The sequence below is a fragment of the Natator depressus genome, chromosome 17 (assembly GCF_965152275.1).
Source record: "Natator depressus isolate rNatDep1 chromosome 17, rNatDep2.hap1, whole genome shotgun sequence".
NCBI lineage: Eukaryota > Metazoa > Chordata > Testudines > Cheloniidae > Natator > Natator depressus.
The window spans coordinates 24,376,557-24,395,500 of NC_134250.1; the positions used below are offsets into that span (position 1 = coordinate 24,376,557).

Genomic DNA, 18,944 nt, shown 5'->3' on the forward strand with positions numbered 1-18,944 from the left:
GGACCCAGCTGAGGGGTCCTGTTCTCTGCACCTACAAGCTCTGTTTTAGACCATGTTCCTGTCATCTAATAAACCTCTGTTTTACTGGCTGGCTGAGAGTCACGTCTGACTGCGAAGTTGGGCTGCAGGACCCTCTGCCTTCCACAGGACCCCGCCTGGGGGGACTCACTGTGGGAAGCGCACGGAGGGGCAGAGGATGCTGAATGCTCCGAGGTCAGACCCAGGAAGGTGGAAGCCGTGTGAGCTTTGTGTCCTGAAGACAGGCTGCTCACAGAAAGGCGACTTCCCCAGAGTCCTGCCTGGCTTCATGGGGAGCAGTTCCAGAGCATCGCCCAGGGACTCCGTGACAACTGGTGGCAGCTGTGGGATGTACTGCACCCCATGGATGGCACTTCCTGCAGTAAGTGACTGGGGAGCAGTAAAACGAAGGGGGATTGACGAGGACCAGGCGTGCTGAAGGCTCAGAGAGGAGTGGTTTCGGGAGACGGTTAACCCCTGGGAGTGTGTGACTAGCGAGAAGAATTGTGCAGTAATGGGGTCCCCCTGGGAACTGCGGTGAGCAGTCTCAGGAGCGGAGGAGCCTGCGGCTTGGCCTTGAGAGAGAGAAGGACTTTTGCAGTAACAGGGTTCCCCTGGGGATTGCAGCGAGTGGTCCCAGGGGCGGAGGAGTCTGCAGCTCGACCGTGGGAAAGAGGTGGTGACCTCGAGAAGGGCTGGCACACTAGGGGTTCTCCCTGGAAACCTTGGGAAGCTGAGAGCACACAGGCCTGTGGAGTCCACAACAACTTGGGAAGAGTGGAGTGATGGCCTGTCACGGTCTCCTTAAGAAGGACATTGTAACCCTGTGCAGAAAGGAAGGGTTGCGCATTGGAAAGTTCACCAAGGCACAGTTAATCGTGCAGCTGGAGGAGGATGACCGCTCTAAGGAACAGATTCCTGACCCCAAATGGGGCTATAGATGGATCTGGGAGCAGCTGGAGTGGGAGCCAGGCATCCCCAAGACTCCTGTCCCCGACCAGACGAGGGTCTTCACAATTGGGTTCCCCATCCGGGGATCGGAGACGGACGGGATTGGAGCTGAGTCCGAGAGAGCAAGAGGACTGTGAGAGACAGCGAGAGCCCGAGAAAGAGCTGCAGAAGCAGCAGCAGCATGAACTGGCGGTGGGGGAGCGGAGAGGCCTAGGGGACCTCCCAGGGATGAGCGGGGATAGACCCCGGGGGGCCAGTTCCGCAGGGAACCTCGAGACTAAATTGTTGCCCCTGGTTAAGGAGGAGGGGGATGTGGATGCCCACCTCACTGCCTTTCAGCAGGCTGGCGATTTGAACCAGGGGGACCCTGTGGAAAAGCCCCGGTGTCTAGCTCCCTTACTGGGTCCCAAGGCCATAGACTCCGTCAGCCAGATGGGTGGGAAGGTGGACAGGCTCCCACTCCTGACCCCAGCCTATATGTCTGTGTGGAGTCTCCTGGGGCCAGGCCCCTCGGACCCCCAGTGGGAGCGGAAGGTGATGGTCAATGGGGAGACATTCCTGGGATGGCGAGATCCTGGGACAGAGAGAACTGTTGTCAGGCCCTGGGTGGTGCAGCCTCACCAGATGCTGAGGGGCTGTGTGAGCTGGGTGAGGGTCCCAGGGACAAAGCCCCTCGCCCTCCCTATGGCCCAGATCCCTGTGTAGACCCAGGAGGGGTGGGGCTGGCTGGTCGTTGGGGTTCTCCAGGACACCAGCTGCGAGACCCTGTTGCGGGGCGACTGTGTCTCTTTGGGACAGGATCCAGGTCCTGCTCCGATAACTGCCAAGGGTTTGAATTTGAATCCAGGGAACCAATCGGTGGAGAGGGAAATGGTCAGTGAAAATGCAGATGACCGGGCTGGCAGGGGGGAGGAGCGGCTAGGCTCAGGCTACCTGCCTGCCTGTAACCAGACACCTGGGGTTGGGTGGGACAGAGAGATGCTCCCCGCCCCCTTGCACACCAGAGGAGGGGCTCACCCTGGCTCTGATGCAGTGAGGAAAGCAGGGAGCTCGCTGCCTACCCCCACTGGGACAGCAAGGGCAGCACTGAGCACAGTGGGAGCTGAGACCCCAGCTGAGTGGGGGGAGACACAGGCAGGGCAGGACATCTGTTGGGAGTGGCAAGGTGCTGGGTAAGGAAAGTCTAGATGAGCCTAGGCAGCCTTGTGAGATGATGGCTGTGTCTAGTCAGCAGGGTGGGAAGGCCAGGAGAGTGGAAGATGAGTGTCCCTGGACCTTACCTATTACCTGGGTGGAGAAGTGTGACAGTGAAGGAAACGTGCCTGTGTCTGTCAGGGGTATTGACTTGCCTATGGAGGGAGCTACCCTGATCTCCAAGCAGTTGTCTGTGACCAGCCTTGTGTGCTGGTACAAGGGGAATGAGATCCGAAGCTGTGTGTCTGGGAAAGGAGAAAGTGTCTCCGGCTCTTCTTTATCTTTCAGCCTGTGATGGCTGAGGGTAGTGCAGTTGTCTCAGAGCTGGTTCTGGATTCAGCTAAAGCCCAGGAAGAGAAGGGTCCTAAGTTTGTGTCTGCTCGGGAGAATGGCCCTGTAACTAGGTCGCATCCAGTTAGTGTCTATGCAAAATCCCAGAGACCAGACAATTCTGGTGCTTGTATTTTGCCTGTTGCTAGTGTGTTGTTGGGAAAGGGTGTCGCAACTCTGTCTAATCAGGGTGAGATCCTAGCCAGGGCACAAGGAGAGCATGAAGGTGATGTGATTGTGTTACCTACTGAGGGTGTGGAAACCTGTAGCAAGAAGGAAAAGATTCCTGAACTTGTGTGTGGCAAAGGGAAGGAGAATACTTCTGACCTTTTATCTAGGAAGTCTGTCAGTTTGCCTGAAAGGGGATTGTGTAGGAATCCGCCAGATGGGCCAGAGGTAATTCTGGATGTAAGGGAGACCCAGAAAGAGTCTGTTGTTGCTCAGGAAAGTGTTCCTCTAGAGGAAGCCCTCGGTAAAGAGGGTAAGGGCAGAATTTCTGTGAGGGGTGAATTGTTGCATAGAAAAGCCCTAGGGAAAGGAATCCTCATGAAGTCTTTGCAAGCAGTTTACTGCAACTGAAGGGTGTGAAAGTGATTTAATCCAGAAAGTTTCAGTTCCTAACAGCCAAAAATTTTCTGTTGTGAATGGATCCACTGACTTTCCTGTTGAAAGACCCAGTGTGGATAGCTTTGAGAAGGTCTCAGATGAAGTAAAAGCTGTTAAGAAAGTTAAACAGTCCTCTAACCAAGTGGCTGTGTTTGGCCAGCTTGTTGGGGAGAAGACCCAATCCCAGTTTGACCCCCTGCGGTTTTGGGGGTCGCCAAAGGGCACGGGCCTCATAAACCTTCCCACATGCGGCCTGCAAGTGCTATCGACCACCCCGACCTAAGGGAGGGCGTGAAACTGGAAGGGCCTGGTGTAACTCCTACCAAGGAATGGGAGAGATACTGGGTCATCCATGGGAACGTTGGTGGCTTCGAACTTTCCCAGGTCACCGGCTAAAGTGACCCCGCTCAGTTCGATCTCGAAGGGGGGAGAGATGTGACGAAACGGGACTGTTCTTAAAGTTTCCTCTGAATAATGTGGGGGTGCCTCAGTTTCCCCTATGCAGTTCTTAAGTATCTAGGTGGTGGGGTAAGGGTGTATGATCATTGCAGAGCCCTAGAGGGCAAGTGTGTGCAGGGGTCTGGACACAGAGAATGGCCGACACCCTGTTTCCTGGCAACTGATGGCCTGGCCCTTCCCTCCTGCAAGGTGAGAGCTAAAGAGTTGGAGAACACAGGAGTCCGGTGAGCTGGCCTGGGAAAGGAACAAAGCCCAGGGGAGGAGGGGCTGGGGGGAGTTTCAGTTTGGGGCTGGCTGGGACATGGAGTGAAGTGCAGACATGGTTGTCTGGCTCACTGCCCCCCAAAATGGACCCAGCTGAGAGGTCCGGTTCTCTGCACCTACAAGCTCTGTTTAGACCATGTTCCTGTCGTCTAATAAACCTTCTGTTTTACTGGCTGGCTGAGAGTCACGTCTGACTGCGAAGTTGGGGTGCAGGACCCTCTGGCATCCCCAGGACCCCACCTGTGCGGACTCGCTGTGGGAAGCGCACGGAGGGGCAGAGGATGCTGAATGCTCCGAGGTCAGACCCAGGAAGTTGGAAGCCGTGTGAGCTGTGTGTCCTGAAGACAGGCTGCTCACAGAAAGGCGACTGCCCCAGAGTCCTGCCTGGCTTCATGGGGAGCAGTTCCAGAGCATCGCCCAGGGACTCCGTGACATAGGGCTCAGATTTTCGTGGATGCAATAGCTGATGGATTCCTTCACCAAGGAGTTCCTGAACCGACTAGAGGGGATGCCATTTTAGTTTCAGTTTTCATGAGCAGTGAGGACCTCAAAGAAGACATGGTTGTAAGGGACAACCTTGGTTCGAGCGATCATGAGCTAATTCAGTTCAAACTGAATGGAAGGATAAACGAAAATAGATCTGTGACTAGGGTTTTTGATTTCAAAAGGGCTAACTTTAAAAAATTAAGGAAATTAGTTAGGGAAGTGGATTGGATTGAATGATAATCTAGGCATGGCCCAATATCTAAACAAATATTTTGCCTCAGTCTTTAATGAGACTAATGAGGAGCTCAGGGATAATGGTAGGATGACAAATGGGAATGAGGATATGGAGGTAGATATTACAACATCTGAGGTTGAAGCCAAACTCGAACAGTTTAATGGGACTAAATCAGGGGGCCCAGATAATCTTCATCCAAGAATATCAAAGGAATTGGCACATGAAATTGCAAGCCCATTAGCAAGAATTTTTAATGAATCTGTAAACTCAGGGGTTGTACCGTATGACTGGAGAATTGCTAACATAGTTCCTATTTTTAAGAAAGGGGAAAAAAGTTATCAAGGTAACTACAGGCCTGTTAGTTTGACATCTGTCGTATGCGAGGTCTTGGAAAAAATTTTGAAGGAGAAAGTAGTTAAGGACATTGAGGTCAATGGTAAATGGGACAAAATTCAACATGGTTTTACAAAAGGTAGATCCTGCCAACCCAGCCAGATCTCCTTCTTTGAGAAGGTAACAGATTTTTTAGACAAAGGAAACGTAATGGTTCTAATTTACCTCGATTTCAGTAAGACGTTTGTTACGATTCCACATGGGGAATTTTTAGCTAAATTGGAAAAGATAGGGATCAACATGAAAATTGAAAGGTGGCTAAGGAACTGGTTATAGGGGAGACTACAACAGGTCACACTGAAAGGTGAACTGTCAGACTGGAGGGAGGTTACCAGTGGAGTTCCTCAGGGATCGGTTTTGGGACCAATTTTATTTAATCTTTTTATTACTGACCTTGGCACAAAAAGTGGGAACGTGCTAATAAAGTTTGTGGATGACACAATGCTGGGAGGTATTGCCAATTTAGAGAAGGACTGGGATATCATACAGGAAGATCTGGATGACTTTGTAAACTAGAGTAATGGTAATAGGATGAAATTTAATAGTGAGAAGTGTAAGGTCATGCATTTAGGGATTAATAACAAGAGTTTTGGTTATAAGCTGGGGACGCATCACTTGGAAGTAACAGAGGAGGAGAAAGACCTTGGAATATTGGTTGATCACAGGATGACCATGAGCCGCCAATGTGATATGGCCGTGAAAAAAGCTAATGCGGTCTTGGGATGCCTCAGGCGAGGTATTTCCAGTAGAGATAAGGAGGTGTTAGTACCGTTATACAAGGCCCTGGTGAGACCTCACCTGGAATACTGTGTGCAGTTCTGGTCTCCCATGTTTAAGAAGGATGAATTCAAACTGGAGCAGGTACAGAGAAGGGCTACTAGGATGATCCGAGGAATGGAAAACTTGTCTTATGAAAGGAGACTCAAAGAGCTTGGCTTGTTTAGCCTAACCAAAAGAAGGCTGAGGGGAGATATGATTGCTCTCTATAAATATATCAGAGGGATAAATACCGGAGAGGGAGAGGAATTATTTAAGCTCAGTACCAATGTGGACACAAGAACAAATGGATATAAACTGGCCACCAGGAAGTTTAGACTCAAAATTAGATGAAGGTTTCTAACCATCAGAGAAGTGAAGTTCTGGAACAGCCTTCCAAGGGGAGCAGTGGGGGCAAAAGACATATCTGGCTTCAAGACTAAGCTTGATAAGTTTATGGAGGGGATGGTATGATGGGATAGCCTAATTTTGGCAATGAATTGATCTTTGACTATTAGCGGTAAATATGCCCAATGGCGTGTGATGGGATGTTAGATAGGGTGGGATCTGAGTTACTACAGATTGTCTGGCTGGTGAGTCCTAGGTGTCTGGCTGGTGAGTCTTGCCCACGTGCTCAGGGTTTAACTAATTGCCATATTTGGGGTCAGGAAGAAAGTTTCCTCCAGGGCAGATTGGCAGAGACCCTAGGGGTTTTTCACCTTCCTCTGCAGCGTGTGGCACGGGTCATTTGCTGAAGGATTCTCTGCACCTTGAAGTCTTTAAACCATGATTTGAGGACTTCAGAAGCTCAGACATAGGTTAGGGGTTGGTTACAGGAGTGGGTGGGTGAGATTCTGTGGCCTGCATTGTGCAGGAGGTCAGACTAGATGATCATAATGGTCCCTTCTGACCTTAAAGTCTATGATTCTATGATTTGATGATTCTGTCCCACTTTCCCATTTGAATACTGGCACACATTGGCATTTTGCTAGTCTTCTGGGACTTGCCCAGGTTTGAAGATTTATTACATCAACATTAAGAGCGCTGGCACCTCCTCGGCCAGCTCTTTAAAACTCTTGAGTGTAGGTTATCCAGTCCGGCACATTTGTTTATCTTTAGCAGTTGCCTTTTAACACCCTCCCTACTTCCTGCTGGAGCAGATGTTTCATTCCCTTGGAGAATGAATTCCTATCCCATCGGACTGTCCTTCTAGTATATTGCTGAGATGAATGGGCAGGATGGCGCAGGATGTTTACAGTGCCCCTTCCTTTGGTGTGTCTGACATGATGGGAGCGCACAGCAGCGGAATAGCACTGGCCTGGCTCCACTGGGCACTTAGGGTATTTGCGTTGACCAGGACTGGGTTTCTCTCCTCTAACTCTGCAGGAGCGGCTGGTGTTGGAGGCCTGGTGCCCGGTGTCGGCGCTGTCCCTGGCTTGGTGCCCGGTGTCGGCGCTGTCCCTGGCTTGGTGCCTGGTGTCGGCGGTATCCCTGGCGTGGTGCCCGGTGTCGGCGGTGTCCCTGGCGTGGTGCCCGGTGTCGGCGGTGTCCCAGGAGTTGGAGGTGAAGTTGCACAATTCGACTGACCGATGGGCCTGTGGGGTTGTGTTCTCCCCATCTCAGAGCCCTGACTCTCTCTCTACTGTGTCCCAAACAGCTGGAATCCCAGTCGGAGCGGCAGCAGCAGCAAAAGCCGCCAAGTACGGTAAGCTGGCTCCCTCCCCCTTCTCCCTCCGTGCAGCCCATGGTGATGGGGTGCCCGCCTGTCACTCCTGGAAGTGTGTAGCTACTTGGATCCGAGCCCAGAGACAGTCTGTCCCTTTGGGAGCAATCAGTGGAGCCACTGGCATGTCTGGGATATATTCACATCCCTCCTCTCCCCGTTCCCCATGGAGCTTCACCCTGTCCTGCAGCACGTGGCATAGAGAGCTCCTGCCTGAGGTCCACTGGCAATGGGGCGCACGGTGGCCAGCAAGCGAGTTGGGAGCCCAGCTCCGACTACAAGCCAGGCTCCCTGCAGCCGGTAGAAAGCATGGGGAAGCTTCAGACAGTGTGACAGCGCAGAGCGCATTCCCCTGTTACTCTGGGCAGGCTGCTGCCCCACGGCTCAGTTTGGAGGGCTGCGGACGAAGCCGTTTGGGATGTGCCGGTCAGTGAATTCCCAGAGCCCCTCGCCAGGGCCCAGAGCATGATCTTTTCAGCTCTATCATCAGCCTGTGTGAATCCACTTCATACATAATGGCCACAGTTCCCAATCCGTCAAGCGCACACTGCAGGATGCAAGAAGGAAGAGAAGGGCCATGGGGAATTCCTGGTGTAGGGGGAATCTGTGCGGTGCAAGGCTGGCTGAGTTGGCTTCACTGACCTCAAGCCGGCACTGCCATGTGGTGCTGGGTGAGGCAGGGGGTGTGCTGGGGGAAAGGAAAAGGGGTCTCTGCTGAAGGAGGGACAGGGCACTTCAAGTGAGGGAGAGGAGACGCGTGTCAAGGTGTGAGAGAGGAGGGCTGTCAGGAGAAGGAGGGGAGGGTTGTGGGGGGAGGGGCGTGTTGGAGTGAAGGAGGGGATGTCAGATGAGCCAGGGGATGGGTGATCAGGGGAAGGGCATGTTGGGATGGAGGAGGGGGTGTCAGATGAGGGAGGAGACAGGGGGTCAAAGTGAGCAAAAGGAGGGCATCTCCCAGAGCTAGGTTCTGCTACAGATGATTTCCCACTGGCACTTGGTCCCAGAGGGACCTATCGCCAGCAATGTAAATTAAAGTTTCCCCCCGCACCTTATCTTAGTCTTGGGCCAAGTGCTGAGAACCTGGGAACAAAGACTGGCCCCCGTTGGCCTCCCACTTCATCTGCGCTCTGACCGGGCACCATGAATGGTCCAGTGCTCCCTTTGTTATGGCCATATAGTTTCCTTTGTCTCCCTAACTGTAGGGATGACATGGATGCTGCTATCCTTAATACTTTCCTGACTGCATTCCATATCAGCCCTTCCATGACTTTGCCCAGGACTGATGTCAGGCTACCTGGCCTATAGCTCCCCAGGTCATCCCTGGACTCCATGACTGGAGTACAGGGGTGGAAGGGCATGTGCTGTTCAGGAAAGACAGAAATAAAGGCAAAGGTGGTGGAGTAGCATTGTATATCAATGACGAGGTCGACTGTAAAGAAATTAGAAGTGATGGAATGGATAAGAGAGAGTCTGTCTGGGCAAAAATCACATCGGGGAAGAAAGCTACTTGAGCAGAGGTGGGCAAACTACGGCCCACGGGCCACATCCGGCCTGCGGGACCCTCCTGCCCAGCCCCTGAGCTCCTGGCCTGGGAGACTAGCCCCCGGCCCCGCCCCTGCTGTTCCCCCTCCCCCGCAGCCTCAGCTCACTGCGCTGCCAGCGCGAAGCTCCGGGCGGGACGGCTGCGAGCTCCTGGGGCCTGGCCTGACCCAGTCTCTAGGCTGGCTCCAGCCGGGCGGCCTGGCTACCTGTCCTGGTGCAGCCGCGCCACCAGCCACCGGTGCTCCAGGCAGCGTGGTCAGGGGGCAGGGAGCCGGGGGGTTGGATAGAGGGCAGGGGAGTTTGGGGGGTGGTGGTCCGGGGGCGGGAGTATGGCTAGGGGTCGGGGCGGTCAGGGGGTGGGGGGTTGAATGGGGTAGGGGTCCCGGGGGGTGGGGGTAGTCAGGAAGGAGAAGGGGTTGGATGGGGCAGTGGTCCGGGGGGCAGTCAGGGGTGGGGTTTTTGGTGGCGGTCAGGGAGCAGGGTGGGATGGATGGGGCAGGAGTCCCGGGGTGGGCGACAGGGGGCTGGATAAGCCGGGAGGGGGGGAAGGATAAGGGGCTGGGCCATGCCTGGCTGTTTGGGGAGGCACACCCTCCCCTAAAAAGACTCCATACAGTTTCCAAAGCCCAATGCAGCCCTCAAGCCTCACCTCGGATAGTGTTTGGGGTGTGCTATAGACCACCAGGATCCGATCTGGATATGGATAGAGTCCTCCTTAATGTTTTTAATGAAGTAAATACTAATGTGAATTGTGTGATCATGGGAGACTTTATCTTCCCAGATATAGACTGGAGGACAAGTGCTCGTAATAATAATAGGGCTCAGATTTTCGTGGATGCAATAGCTGATGGATTCCTTCACCAAGGAGTTCCTGAACCGACTAGAGGGGATGCCATTTTAGTTTCAGTTTTCATGAGCAGTGAGGACCTCATAGAAGACATGGTTGTAAGGGACAACCTTGGTTCGACCGATCATGAGCAAATTCCAGTTCAAACTGAATGGAAGGATAAACGAAAATAGATCTGTGACTAGGGTTTTTGATTTCAAAAGGGCTAACTTTAAAAAATTAAGGAAATTAGTTAGGGAAGTGGATTGGATTGAAGGATAATCTAGGCATGGCCCAATATCGAAACAAATATTTTGCCTCAGTCTTTAATGAGACTAATGAGGAGCTCAGGGATAATGGTAGGATGACAAAGGGGAATGAGGATATGGAGGTAGATATTACAATATCTGAGGTTGAAGCCAAACTCGAACAGCTTAATGGGACTAAATCAGGGGGCCCAGATAATCTTCATCCAAGAATATCAAAGGAATTGGCACATGAAATTGCAAGCCCATTAGCAAGAATTTTTAATGAATCTGTAAACTCAGGGGTTGTACCGTATGACTGGAGAATTGCTAACATAGTTCCTATTTTTAAGAAAGGGGAAAAAAGTTATCAAGGTAACTACAGGCCTGTTAGTTTGACATCTGTCGTATGCGAGGTCTTGGAAAAAATTTTGAAGGAGAAAGTAGTTAAGGACATTGAGGTCAATGGTAAATGGGACAAAATTCAACATGGTTTTACAAAAGGTAGATCCTGCCAACTCAGCCAGATCTCCTTCTTTGAGAAGGTAACAGATTTTTTAGACAAAGGAAACGTAATGGTTCTAATTTACCTCGATTTCAGTAAGGCGTTTGTTACGATTCCACATGGGGAATTTTTAGCTAAATTGGAAAAGATAGGGATCAACATGAAAATTGAAAGGTGGCTAAGGAACTGGTTATAGGGGAGACTACAACGGGTCACACTGAAAGGTGAACTGTCAGACTGGAGGGAGGTTACCAGTGGAGTTCCTCAGGGATCGGTTTTGGGACCAATTTTATTTAATCTTTTTATTACTGACCTCGGCACAAAAAGTGGGAACGTGCTAATAAAGTTTGTGGATGACACAATGCTGGGAGGTATTGCCAATTTAGAGAAGGACTGGGATATCATACAGGAAGATCTGGATGACTTTGTAAACTAGAGTAATGGTAATAGGATGAAATTTAATAGTGAGAAGTGTAAGGTCATGCATTTAGGGATTAATAACAAGAGTTTTGGTTATAAGCTGGGGACGCATCACTTGGAAGTAACAGAGGAGGAGAAAGACCTTGGAGTATTGGTTGATCACAGGATGACCATGAGCCGCCAATGTGATATGGCCGTGAAAAAAGCTAATGCGGTCTTGGGATGCCTCAGGCGAGGTATTTCCAGTAGAGATAAGGAGATGTTAGTACCGTTATACAAGGCCCTGGTGAGACCTCACCTGGAATACTGTGTGCAGTTCTGGTCTCCCATGTTTAAGAAGGATGAATTCAAACTGGAGCAGGTACAGAGAAGGGCTACTAGGATGATCCGAGGAATGGAAAACCTGTCTTATGAAAGGAGACTCAAAGAGCTTGGCTTGTTTAGCCTAACCAAAAGAAGGCTGAGGGGAGATATGATTGCTCTCGATAAATATATCAGAGGGATAAATACCGGAGAGGGAGAGGAATTATTTAAGCTCAGTACCAATGTGGACACAAGAACAAATGGATATAAACTGGCCACCAGGAAGTTTAGACTCAAAATTAGATGAAGGTTTCTAACCATCAGAGAAGTGAAGCTCTGGAACAGCCTTCCAAGGGGAGCAGTGGGGGCAAAAGACATATCTGGCTTCAAGACTAAGCTTGATAAGTTTATGGAGGGGATGGTATGATGGGATAGCCTAATTTTGGCAATGAATTGATCTTTGACTATTAGCGGTAAATATGCCCAATGGCATGTGATGGGATGTTAGATAGGGTGGGATCTGAGTTACTACAGATTGTCTGGCTGGTGAGTCCTAGGTGTCTGGCTGGTGAGTCTTGCCCACGTGCTCAGGGTTTAACTGATTGCCATATTTGGGGTCAGGAAGAAAGTTTCCTCCAGGGCAGATTGGCAGAGACCCTAGGGGTTTTTCACCTTCCTCTGCAGCGTGGGGCACGGGTCATTTGCTGAAGGATTCTCTGCACTTTGAAGTCTTTAAACCGTGATTTGAGGACTTCAGTAGCTCAGACATAGGTTAGGGGTTGGTTACAGGAGTGGGTGGGTGAGATTCTGTGGCCTGCATTGTGCAGGAGGTCAGTCTAGATGATCATAATGGTCCCTTCTGACCTTAAAGTCTATGATTCTATGATTTGATGATTCTGTCCCACTTTCCCATTTGAATACTGGCACACATTGGCATTTTGCTAGTCTTCTGGGACTTGCCCAGGTTTGAAGATTTATTACATCAACATTAAGAGCGCTGGCACCTCCTCGGCCAGCTCTTTAAAACTCTTGAGTGTAGGTTATCCAGTCCGGCACATTTGTATATCTTTAGCAGTTGCCTTTTAACACCCTCCCTAGTTCCTGCTGGAGCAGATGTTTCATTCCCTTGGAGAATGAATTCCTACCCCATCGGACTGTCTTTCTAGTATATTGCTGAGATGAATGGGCAGGATGGCGCAGGATGTTTACAGTGCCCCTTCCTTTGGTGTGTCTGACATGATGGGAGCACACAGCAGCGGAATAGCACTGGCCCGGCTCCACTGGGCACTTAGGGTATTTGCGTTGACCGGGACTGGGTTTCTCTCCTCTAACTCTGCAGGAGCGGCTGGTGTTGGAGGCCTGGTGCCCGGTGTCGGCGCTGTCCCTGGCGTGGTGCCCGGTGTCGGCGGTGTCCCTGGCTTGGTGCCCGGTGTCGGCGGTGTCCCTGGCGTGGTGCCCGGTGTCGGCGCTGTCCCAGGAGTTGGAGGTGAAGTTGCACAATTTGACTGACCGATGGGTCTGTGGGGTTGTGTTCTCCCCATCTCAGAGCCCTGACTCTCTCTCTACTGTGTCCCAAACAGCTGGAATCCCAGCCGGAGCGGCAGCAGCAGCAAAAGCCGCCAAGTACGGTAAGCTGGCTCCCTCCCCCTTCTCCCTCCGTGCAGCCCATGGTGATGGGGTGCCCGCCTGTCACTCCTGGAAGTGTGTAGCTACTTGGATCCGAGCCCAGAGACAGTCTGTCCCTTTGGGAGCAATCAGTGGAGCCACTGGCATGTCTGGGATATATTCACATCCCTCCCCTCCCCGTTCCCCATGGAGCTTCACCCTGTCCTGCAGCACGTGGCATAGAGAGCTCCTGCCTTTGGTCCACTGGTGATGGGGAGCATGGTGGCCAGCGAGCGAGTTGGGAGCCCAGCTCCCGCTACAAGCCAGGCTCCCTGCAGCCAGCAGATACCGAGGGGAAGCCTAGGACAGTGTGACGGCGCAGAGCGTGTTCCCCTGTCACTCTGGGCTGGCTTCTGCCCCGCATCTCCGTTTTGAGGGCTGTGAGCGAAGCCATTTGGGATGTGCCGGTCAGTGAATTCCCAGAGCCCCGCACCAGGGCCCGGGTGTGATAGGTTCCCCAGGGTGCAACCTGGACCTGGGTTACCGCTGAGCCCTCTGTCTCACCAACCTGGACTCCCTCTCACATTGCGTTGCTGTGACAAGCTGCAAATCTCTCCAAGTACTGCACTTACACAGACATCCACAGGCAGGGACACACTCAGCTGAGTTACCTGAATGCTTTTGCCAGCCACTCACTAACCAACAAGAGGGGCTCGAGCCAATTCCCCCAGCTCCGCAGCTTAGGACCCCAGGGCTGTACTCATAGAATCATAGTATATCAGGGTTGGAAGGGACCTCAGGAGGTCACCTAGTCCAACCCCCTGCTCAAAGCAGGACCAATCCCCAACTAAATCATCCCAGCCAGGGCTTTGTCAAGCCTGACCTTAAAAACCTCAAAGGAAGGAGATTCTACCACCTCCCTAGGTAACGCATTCCAGTGTTTCACCACCCTCCTAGTGAAAAAGTTTTTCCTAATATCCAACCTAAACCTCCCCCACTGCAACTTGAGACCATTACTCCTTGTTCTGTCATCAGCTACCACTGAGAACAGTCTAGATCCATCCTCTTTGGAACCCCCTTTCAGGTAGTTGAAAGCAACTATCAAATCCCGCCCCCCCATTCTTCTCTTCCGCAGACTAAACAATCCCAGTTCCCTCAGCCTCTCCTCATAAATCGTATGTTCCAGTCCCCTAATCATTTTTGTTGCCCTCCGCTGGACGTTTTCCAATTTTTCCACATCCTTCTTGTAGTGTGGGGCCCAAAACTGGATACAGTACTCCAGATGAGGCCTCACCAATGTCGAATAGAGGGGAACGATCACGTCCCTCGATCTGCTGGCAATGCCCCTACTTATACATCCCAAAATGCCATTGACCTTCTTGGCAACAAGGGCACACTGCTGACTCATATCTAGCTTCTTGTCCACTGTAACCCCTAAGTCCTTTTCTGCAGAACTGCTGCCGAGCCATTCGGTCCCTAGTCTGTAGCGGTGCATGGGATTCTTCCATCCTAAGTGCAGGACTCAGCACTTGTCCTTGTTGAACCTCATCAGATTTCTTTTGGCCCAATCCTCCAATTTGTCTAGGGCCCTCTGTATCCTATCCCTTCCCTCCAGCATATCTACCTCTCCTCCCAGTTTAGTGTCATCTGCAAACTTGCTGAGGGTGCAATCCACACCATCATCCAGATCATTTATGAAGATATTGAACAAAACCGGCCCCAGGACCGACCCTTGGAGCACTCCACTTGATACCGGCTGCCAACTAGACATGGAGCCATTGATCACTACCCGTTGAGCCCGACAATCTAGCCAACTTTCTATCCACCTTATAGTTCATTCATCCAGCCCATACTTCTTTAACTTGCTGACAAGAATACTGTGGGAGACCGTGTCAAAAGCTTTGCTAAAGTCAAGGAGTAACACGTCCACCGCTTTCCCCTCATCCACAGAGCCAGTTATCTCGCCATAGAAGGCAATTAGATTAGTCAGGCACGACTTGCCCTTGGTGAATCCATGCTGACTGTTCCTGATCACTTTCCTCTCCTCTAAGAGCTTCAGAATTGATTCCTTGAGGACCTGCTCCATGATTTTTCCAGGGACTGAGGTGAGGCTGACTGGCCTGTAGTTCCCCGGATCCTCCTCCTTCCCTTTTTTAAAGATGGGCACTACATTAGCCTTTTTCCAGTCGTCCGGGACTTCCCCCGATCGCCATGAGTTTTCAAAGATAATGGCCAATGGCTCTACAATCACATCCGCCAACTCCTTTAGCACTCTCGGATGCAGCGCATCTGGCCCCATGGACTTGTGCTCGTCCAGCTTTTCTAAATAGTCCCAAACCACTTCTTTCTCCACAGAGGGCTGGTCATCTCCTTCTCATACTGTGCTGCCCCATGCAGTAATCTGGGAGCTGACCTTGTTCATGAAGACAAAAAGAAAAGGAGTACTTGTGGCACCTTAGAGACTAACCAATTTATTTGAGCATGAGCTTTCGTGAGCTAAAGCTCACTTCATCGGATGCATACTGTGGAAAGTGTAGAAGATCTTTTTATACACACAAAGCATGAAAAAATACCTTCCCCCACCCCACTCTCCTGCTGGTAATTGCTTATCTAAAGTGATCACTCTCCTTACAATGTTTATGACAATCAAGGTGGGCCCACCTTGATTATCATACACATTGTAAGGAGAGTGGTCACTTTAGATAAGCTATTACCAGCAGGAGAGTGGGTTTGTGTGTGTTTGTGGGGGGGGGGAAAGAAAACCTGGATTTGTGCTGGAAATGGCCCAACTTGATTATCATACACACTGTAAGGAGAGTGATCACTTTAGATAAGCTATTACCAGCAGGAGAGTGGGGTGGCGGGAGGTATTTTTTCATGCTTTGTGTGTATAAAAAGATCTTCTACACTTTCCACAGTATGCATCCGATGAAGTGAGCTTTAGCTCACGAAAGCTTATGCTCAAATAAATTGGTTAGTCTCTAAGGTGCCACAAGTACTCCTTTTCTTTTTGCGAATACAGACTAACATGGCTGTTACTCTGAAACCTGTCTTCGTGAAGACAGAGGCAAAAAAAGCATTGAGTACATTAGCTTTTTCCACATCCTCTGTCACTAGGTTGCCTCCCTCATTCAGTAAGAGGCCCACTTTCCTTGACTTCCTTCTTGTTGCTAACATACCTGAAGAAACCCTTCTTGTTACTCTTAACATCTCTTGCTAGCTGCAACTCCAGGTGTGATTTGGCCTTCCTGATTTCACTCCTGCATCCCCGAGCAATATTTTTTATACTCTTCCCTGGTCATTTGTCCAGTCTTCCACTTCTTGTAAGCTGCTTTTTTGTGAAGCCTTAGCAGTGTAAGTTCATTACCCAGTCCACCCCTACCTCAATGTGGAGAGGACACACACCAGCCTTTGTAACCTGAGCTGAGATTCCCCAAGCACTTCAACCCAAACACAGTGTCTTAGGTAAAATATAAAACAGATTTATTAACAGCAGACAGAGAGATTTAAAGTGATTATAAGTAGTAAGCGTAGAGATCAAAGTTGGTTACCTAAGAAAGAAAAATAGAAGCGCAATCCGAGTTCTATAAACTAGAAAGGATTTGAATCAAGCATTGTCTCACCCTGATGGTATAGTTCCTTCATCCACAGGCTGGGATTCCTCTTTTCAGCCTGAGAAATCCCAACCCTCCCCTGTTCAAAGGCTTTGTTCTCCAGATTTGTTTCCAGGTATTGAGTTGTGAGAGGAGTGAGGCCAAGTGATGATGTCACTTCCCCTCCTTTATAGGTTCTTCCAGCTTGCTGGAAAAATCTTTTGCTATGATCTGAGTCAAAAATTGTCCATTGTTTACGTGCACCCTCTGAGAATTCTTCACTGTACACAGATCCTGTGATAGTTCTTGGTACTGTGGATTCTCCTTAATGAGCCTGTGACGGGTTCGATCACAGAGACTCTCCCCGAGACTGTCACTCAATGAGCTGGGATACCACTGAGAACAACCCTCCTGCCAGAAAAGGCGCCCCTCCACTCTTCTCCTGCTGAGTGAGACACTCCAGTCAGCTCCAGCACAGACCCAGAGGTTGGGCCACACCTCTTTGCAGTTCACTGGAACTGAGATTCACTCAGCCAGGGGCTTCTCCGTTAACAGGGAGTTTCCCAGCACCCAGTGTTCAGCCTTTCTGGGAGCCTGAACCCCAAATGAATCTGTTTTACTCTCTATAAAGCTTATACAAGGTAAAGTCATAAATTGTCTGCCCTCCATAACACTTGTGGCAAATTGCCGGCACCAGTATGAAGGGTCTCGTGCTTTCTCTTCTCGGGGGGGGGGGGCCTCAGGGCACCATTTCTTGCCCCTGAACTGGGGTATGAACTGCCCCACTAGTGTCCTAGAGGAGAGGAGTGGACAGGGAGGGACCCGGGCCTGCCCTCTACTCCGGGTCCCAGCCCAGGGGCCCTAGGGATAGCGGTAAACCACTAGAACTAGCGGTTCCTTCCCCTGGGCTACTTCCCTCTCCTGCCCTTCAGCTTGTGGGGCTTCCTGCCCTCCCTCTGCACAAACCAGGTGTCTCTTTACCTGGGGTCTTGGTCTTCTTAGCCCACCGCAGCACTTCTCCAAACTCTCCTCTGCTTCCCTCCAAACGGCTCTCTGCTCCAACGCCAATCCACTCTGCTTCAACTCCTCCAAACGGCTCTCTGCTCCAACGCCAATCCACTCCACTTCAACTCCTCCAAACTGCTCTCTGCTCCAACGCCAATCCACTCCACTTCAACTCCTCCAAACGGCTCTCTGCTCCAACGCCAATCCACTCTGCTTCAACTACTCCAAACGGCTCTCTGCTCCAACGCCAATCCACTCTGCTTCAACACCTCCAAACTGCCCTGTGCTCCAACGCCAATCCCCTCTGCTTCAACTCCTCCAAGCGGATCTCTGCTCCAGCGCCAATCCACTCTGCTTCAACTCCTCCAAACGGCTCTCTGCTCCAACGCCGATCCACTCTGCTTCAACTCCTCCAAACGGCTCTCTGCTCCAACGCCAATCCACTGTGCTTCAACTCCTCCAAACTGCCCTGTGCTCCAACGCCAATCCACTCCGCTTCAACTCCTCCAAACGGCTCTCTGCTCCAACGCCAATCCACTCCGCTTCAACACCTCCAAACTGCCCTGTGCTCCAACGCCAATCCACTCCGCTTCAACTCCTCCAAGCGGATCTCTGCTCCAGCGCCAATCCACTCTGCTTCAATTCCTCCAAACGGCTCTCTGCTCCAACGCCAATCCACTCTGCTTCAACTCCTCCAAACGGCTCTCTGCTCCAATGCCAATCCACTCTGCTTCAATTCCTCCAAACTGCTCTCTGCTCCAACGCCAATCCACTCCGCTTCAACTCTTCCAAACGGCTCTCTGCTCCAATGCCAATCCACTCTGCTTCAGCTCCTCCATACTGCCCTCTGCTCCAACGCCAATCCACTCTCCTTCAACTCCTCCAAACGGCTCTCTGCTCCAACGCCAATCCACTCTGCTTCAACTCCTCCAAACTGCTCTCTGCTCCAACGCCAATCCACTCCGCTTCAAATCCTCCAGACTGCTCTCTGCTCCAACGCCAATCCACTCTGCTTCAACTCCTTGTCCTGTCTGGCTGAAGCAGGGGGTTTTTATCATGTGACTGGCTTCAGGTACTTTAATTGGCTTCAGGTGCTTTAATTAATCTATAGTGAACTTTCTTCCCTCTACAGGGAATGAGGCTCCCTTCTAACACTCTCCTGCTGCCCTCTGGCCATGCTGTATCACATATCCACCCCCCCCCCCCACTCAACACCATGGGGTTGGGCTACTTGGGACGAGAGGCAGTGCTGTCGTGATAGGCCACCAGCATTGCCAGGTTGGCTTCTGGCCCTGTGCTGTACCCGGAAATGGAAGGGCTGCAGGGATAGGAACCGCCTAGTCACTCTTGCATTCTTCCCTTTGTTTCTGTGCATCCACTGGAGTGGGGCGTGGTCTGTCACAAGGGTAAACCGCCACCCCGGTAGGTGGTAGCGGAGAGTCTCCATAACCCATTTTACCGCCAGCCATTCCTTTTCAATGACGG

The 18,944-nt window shown here is 51.2% G+C and overlaps 1 protein-coding gene across 2 annotated transcripts in view; it reads left to right on the forward strand.

Annotated features, from left to right (window-relative positions):
- Positions 1 to 18,944, forward strand: part of ELN (elastin) — a 109,307-nt gene that overhangs the window by 61,824 nt on the left and 28,539 nt on the right. For both annotated transcript variants that reach the window (XM_074974725.1, XM_074974726.1), the window contains exons 20-23: positions 7,079 to 7,255; positions 7,350 to 7,397; positions 12,596 to 12,742; positions 12,837 to 12,884. In XM_074974725.1, the coding sequence (XP_074830826.1) occupies positions 7,079 to 7,255; positions 7,350 to 7,397; positions 12,596 to 12,742; positions 12,837 to 12,884 (420 nt within the window). The remainder of the gene's footprint in view (positions 1 to 7,078; positions 7,256 to 7,349; positions 7,398 to 12,595; positions 12,743 to 12,836; positions 12,885 to 18,944) is intronic.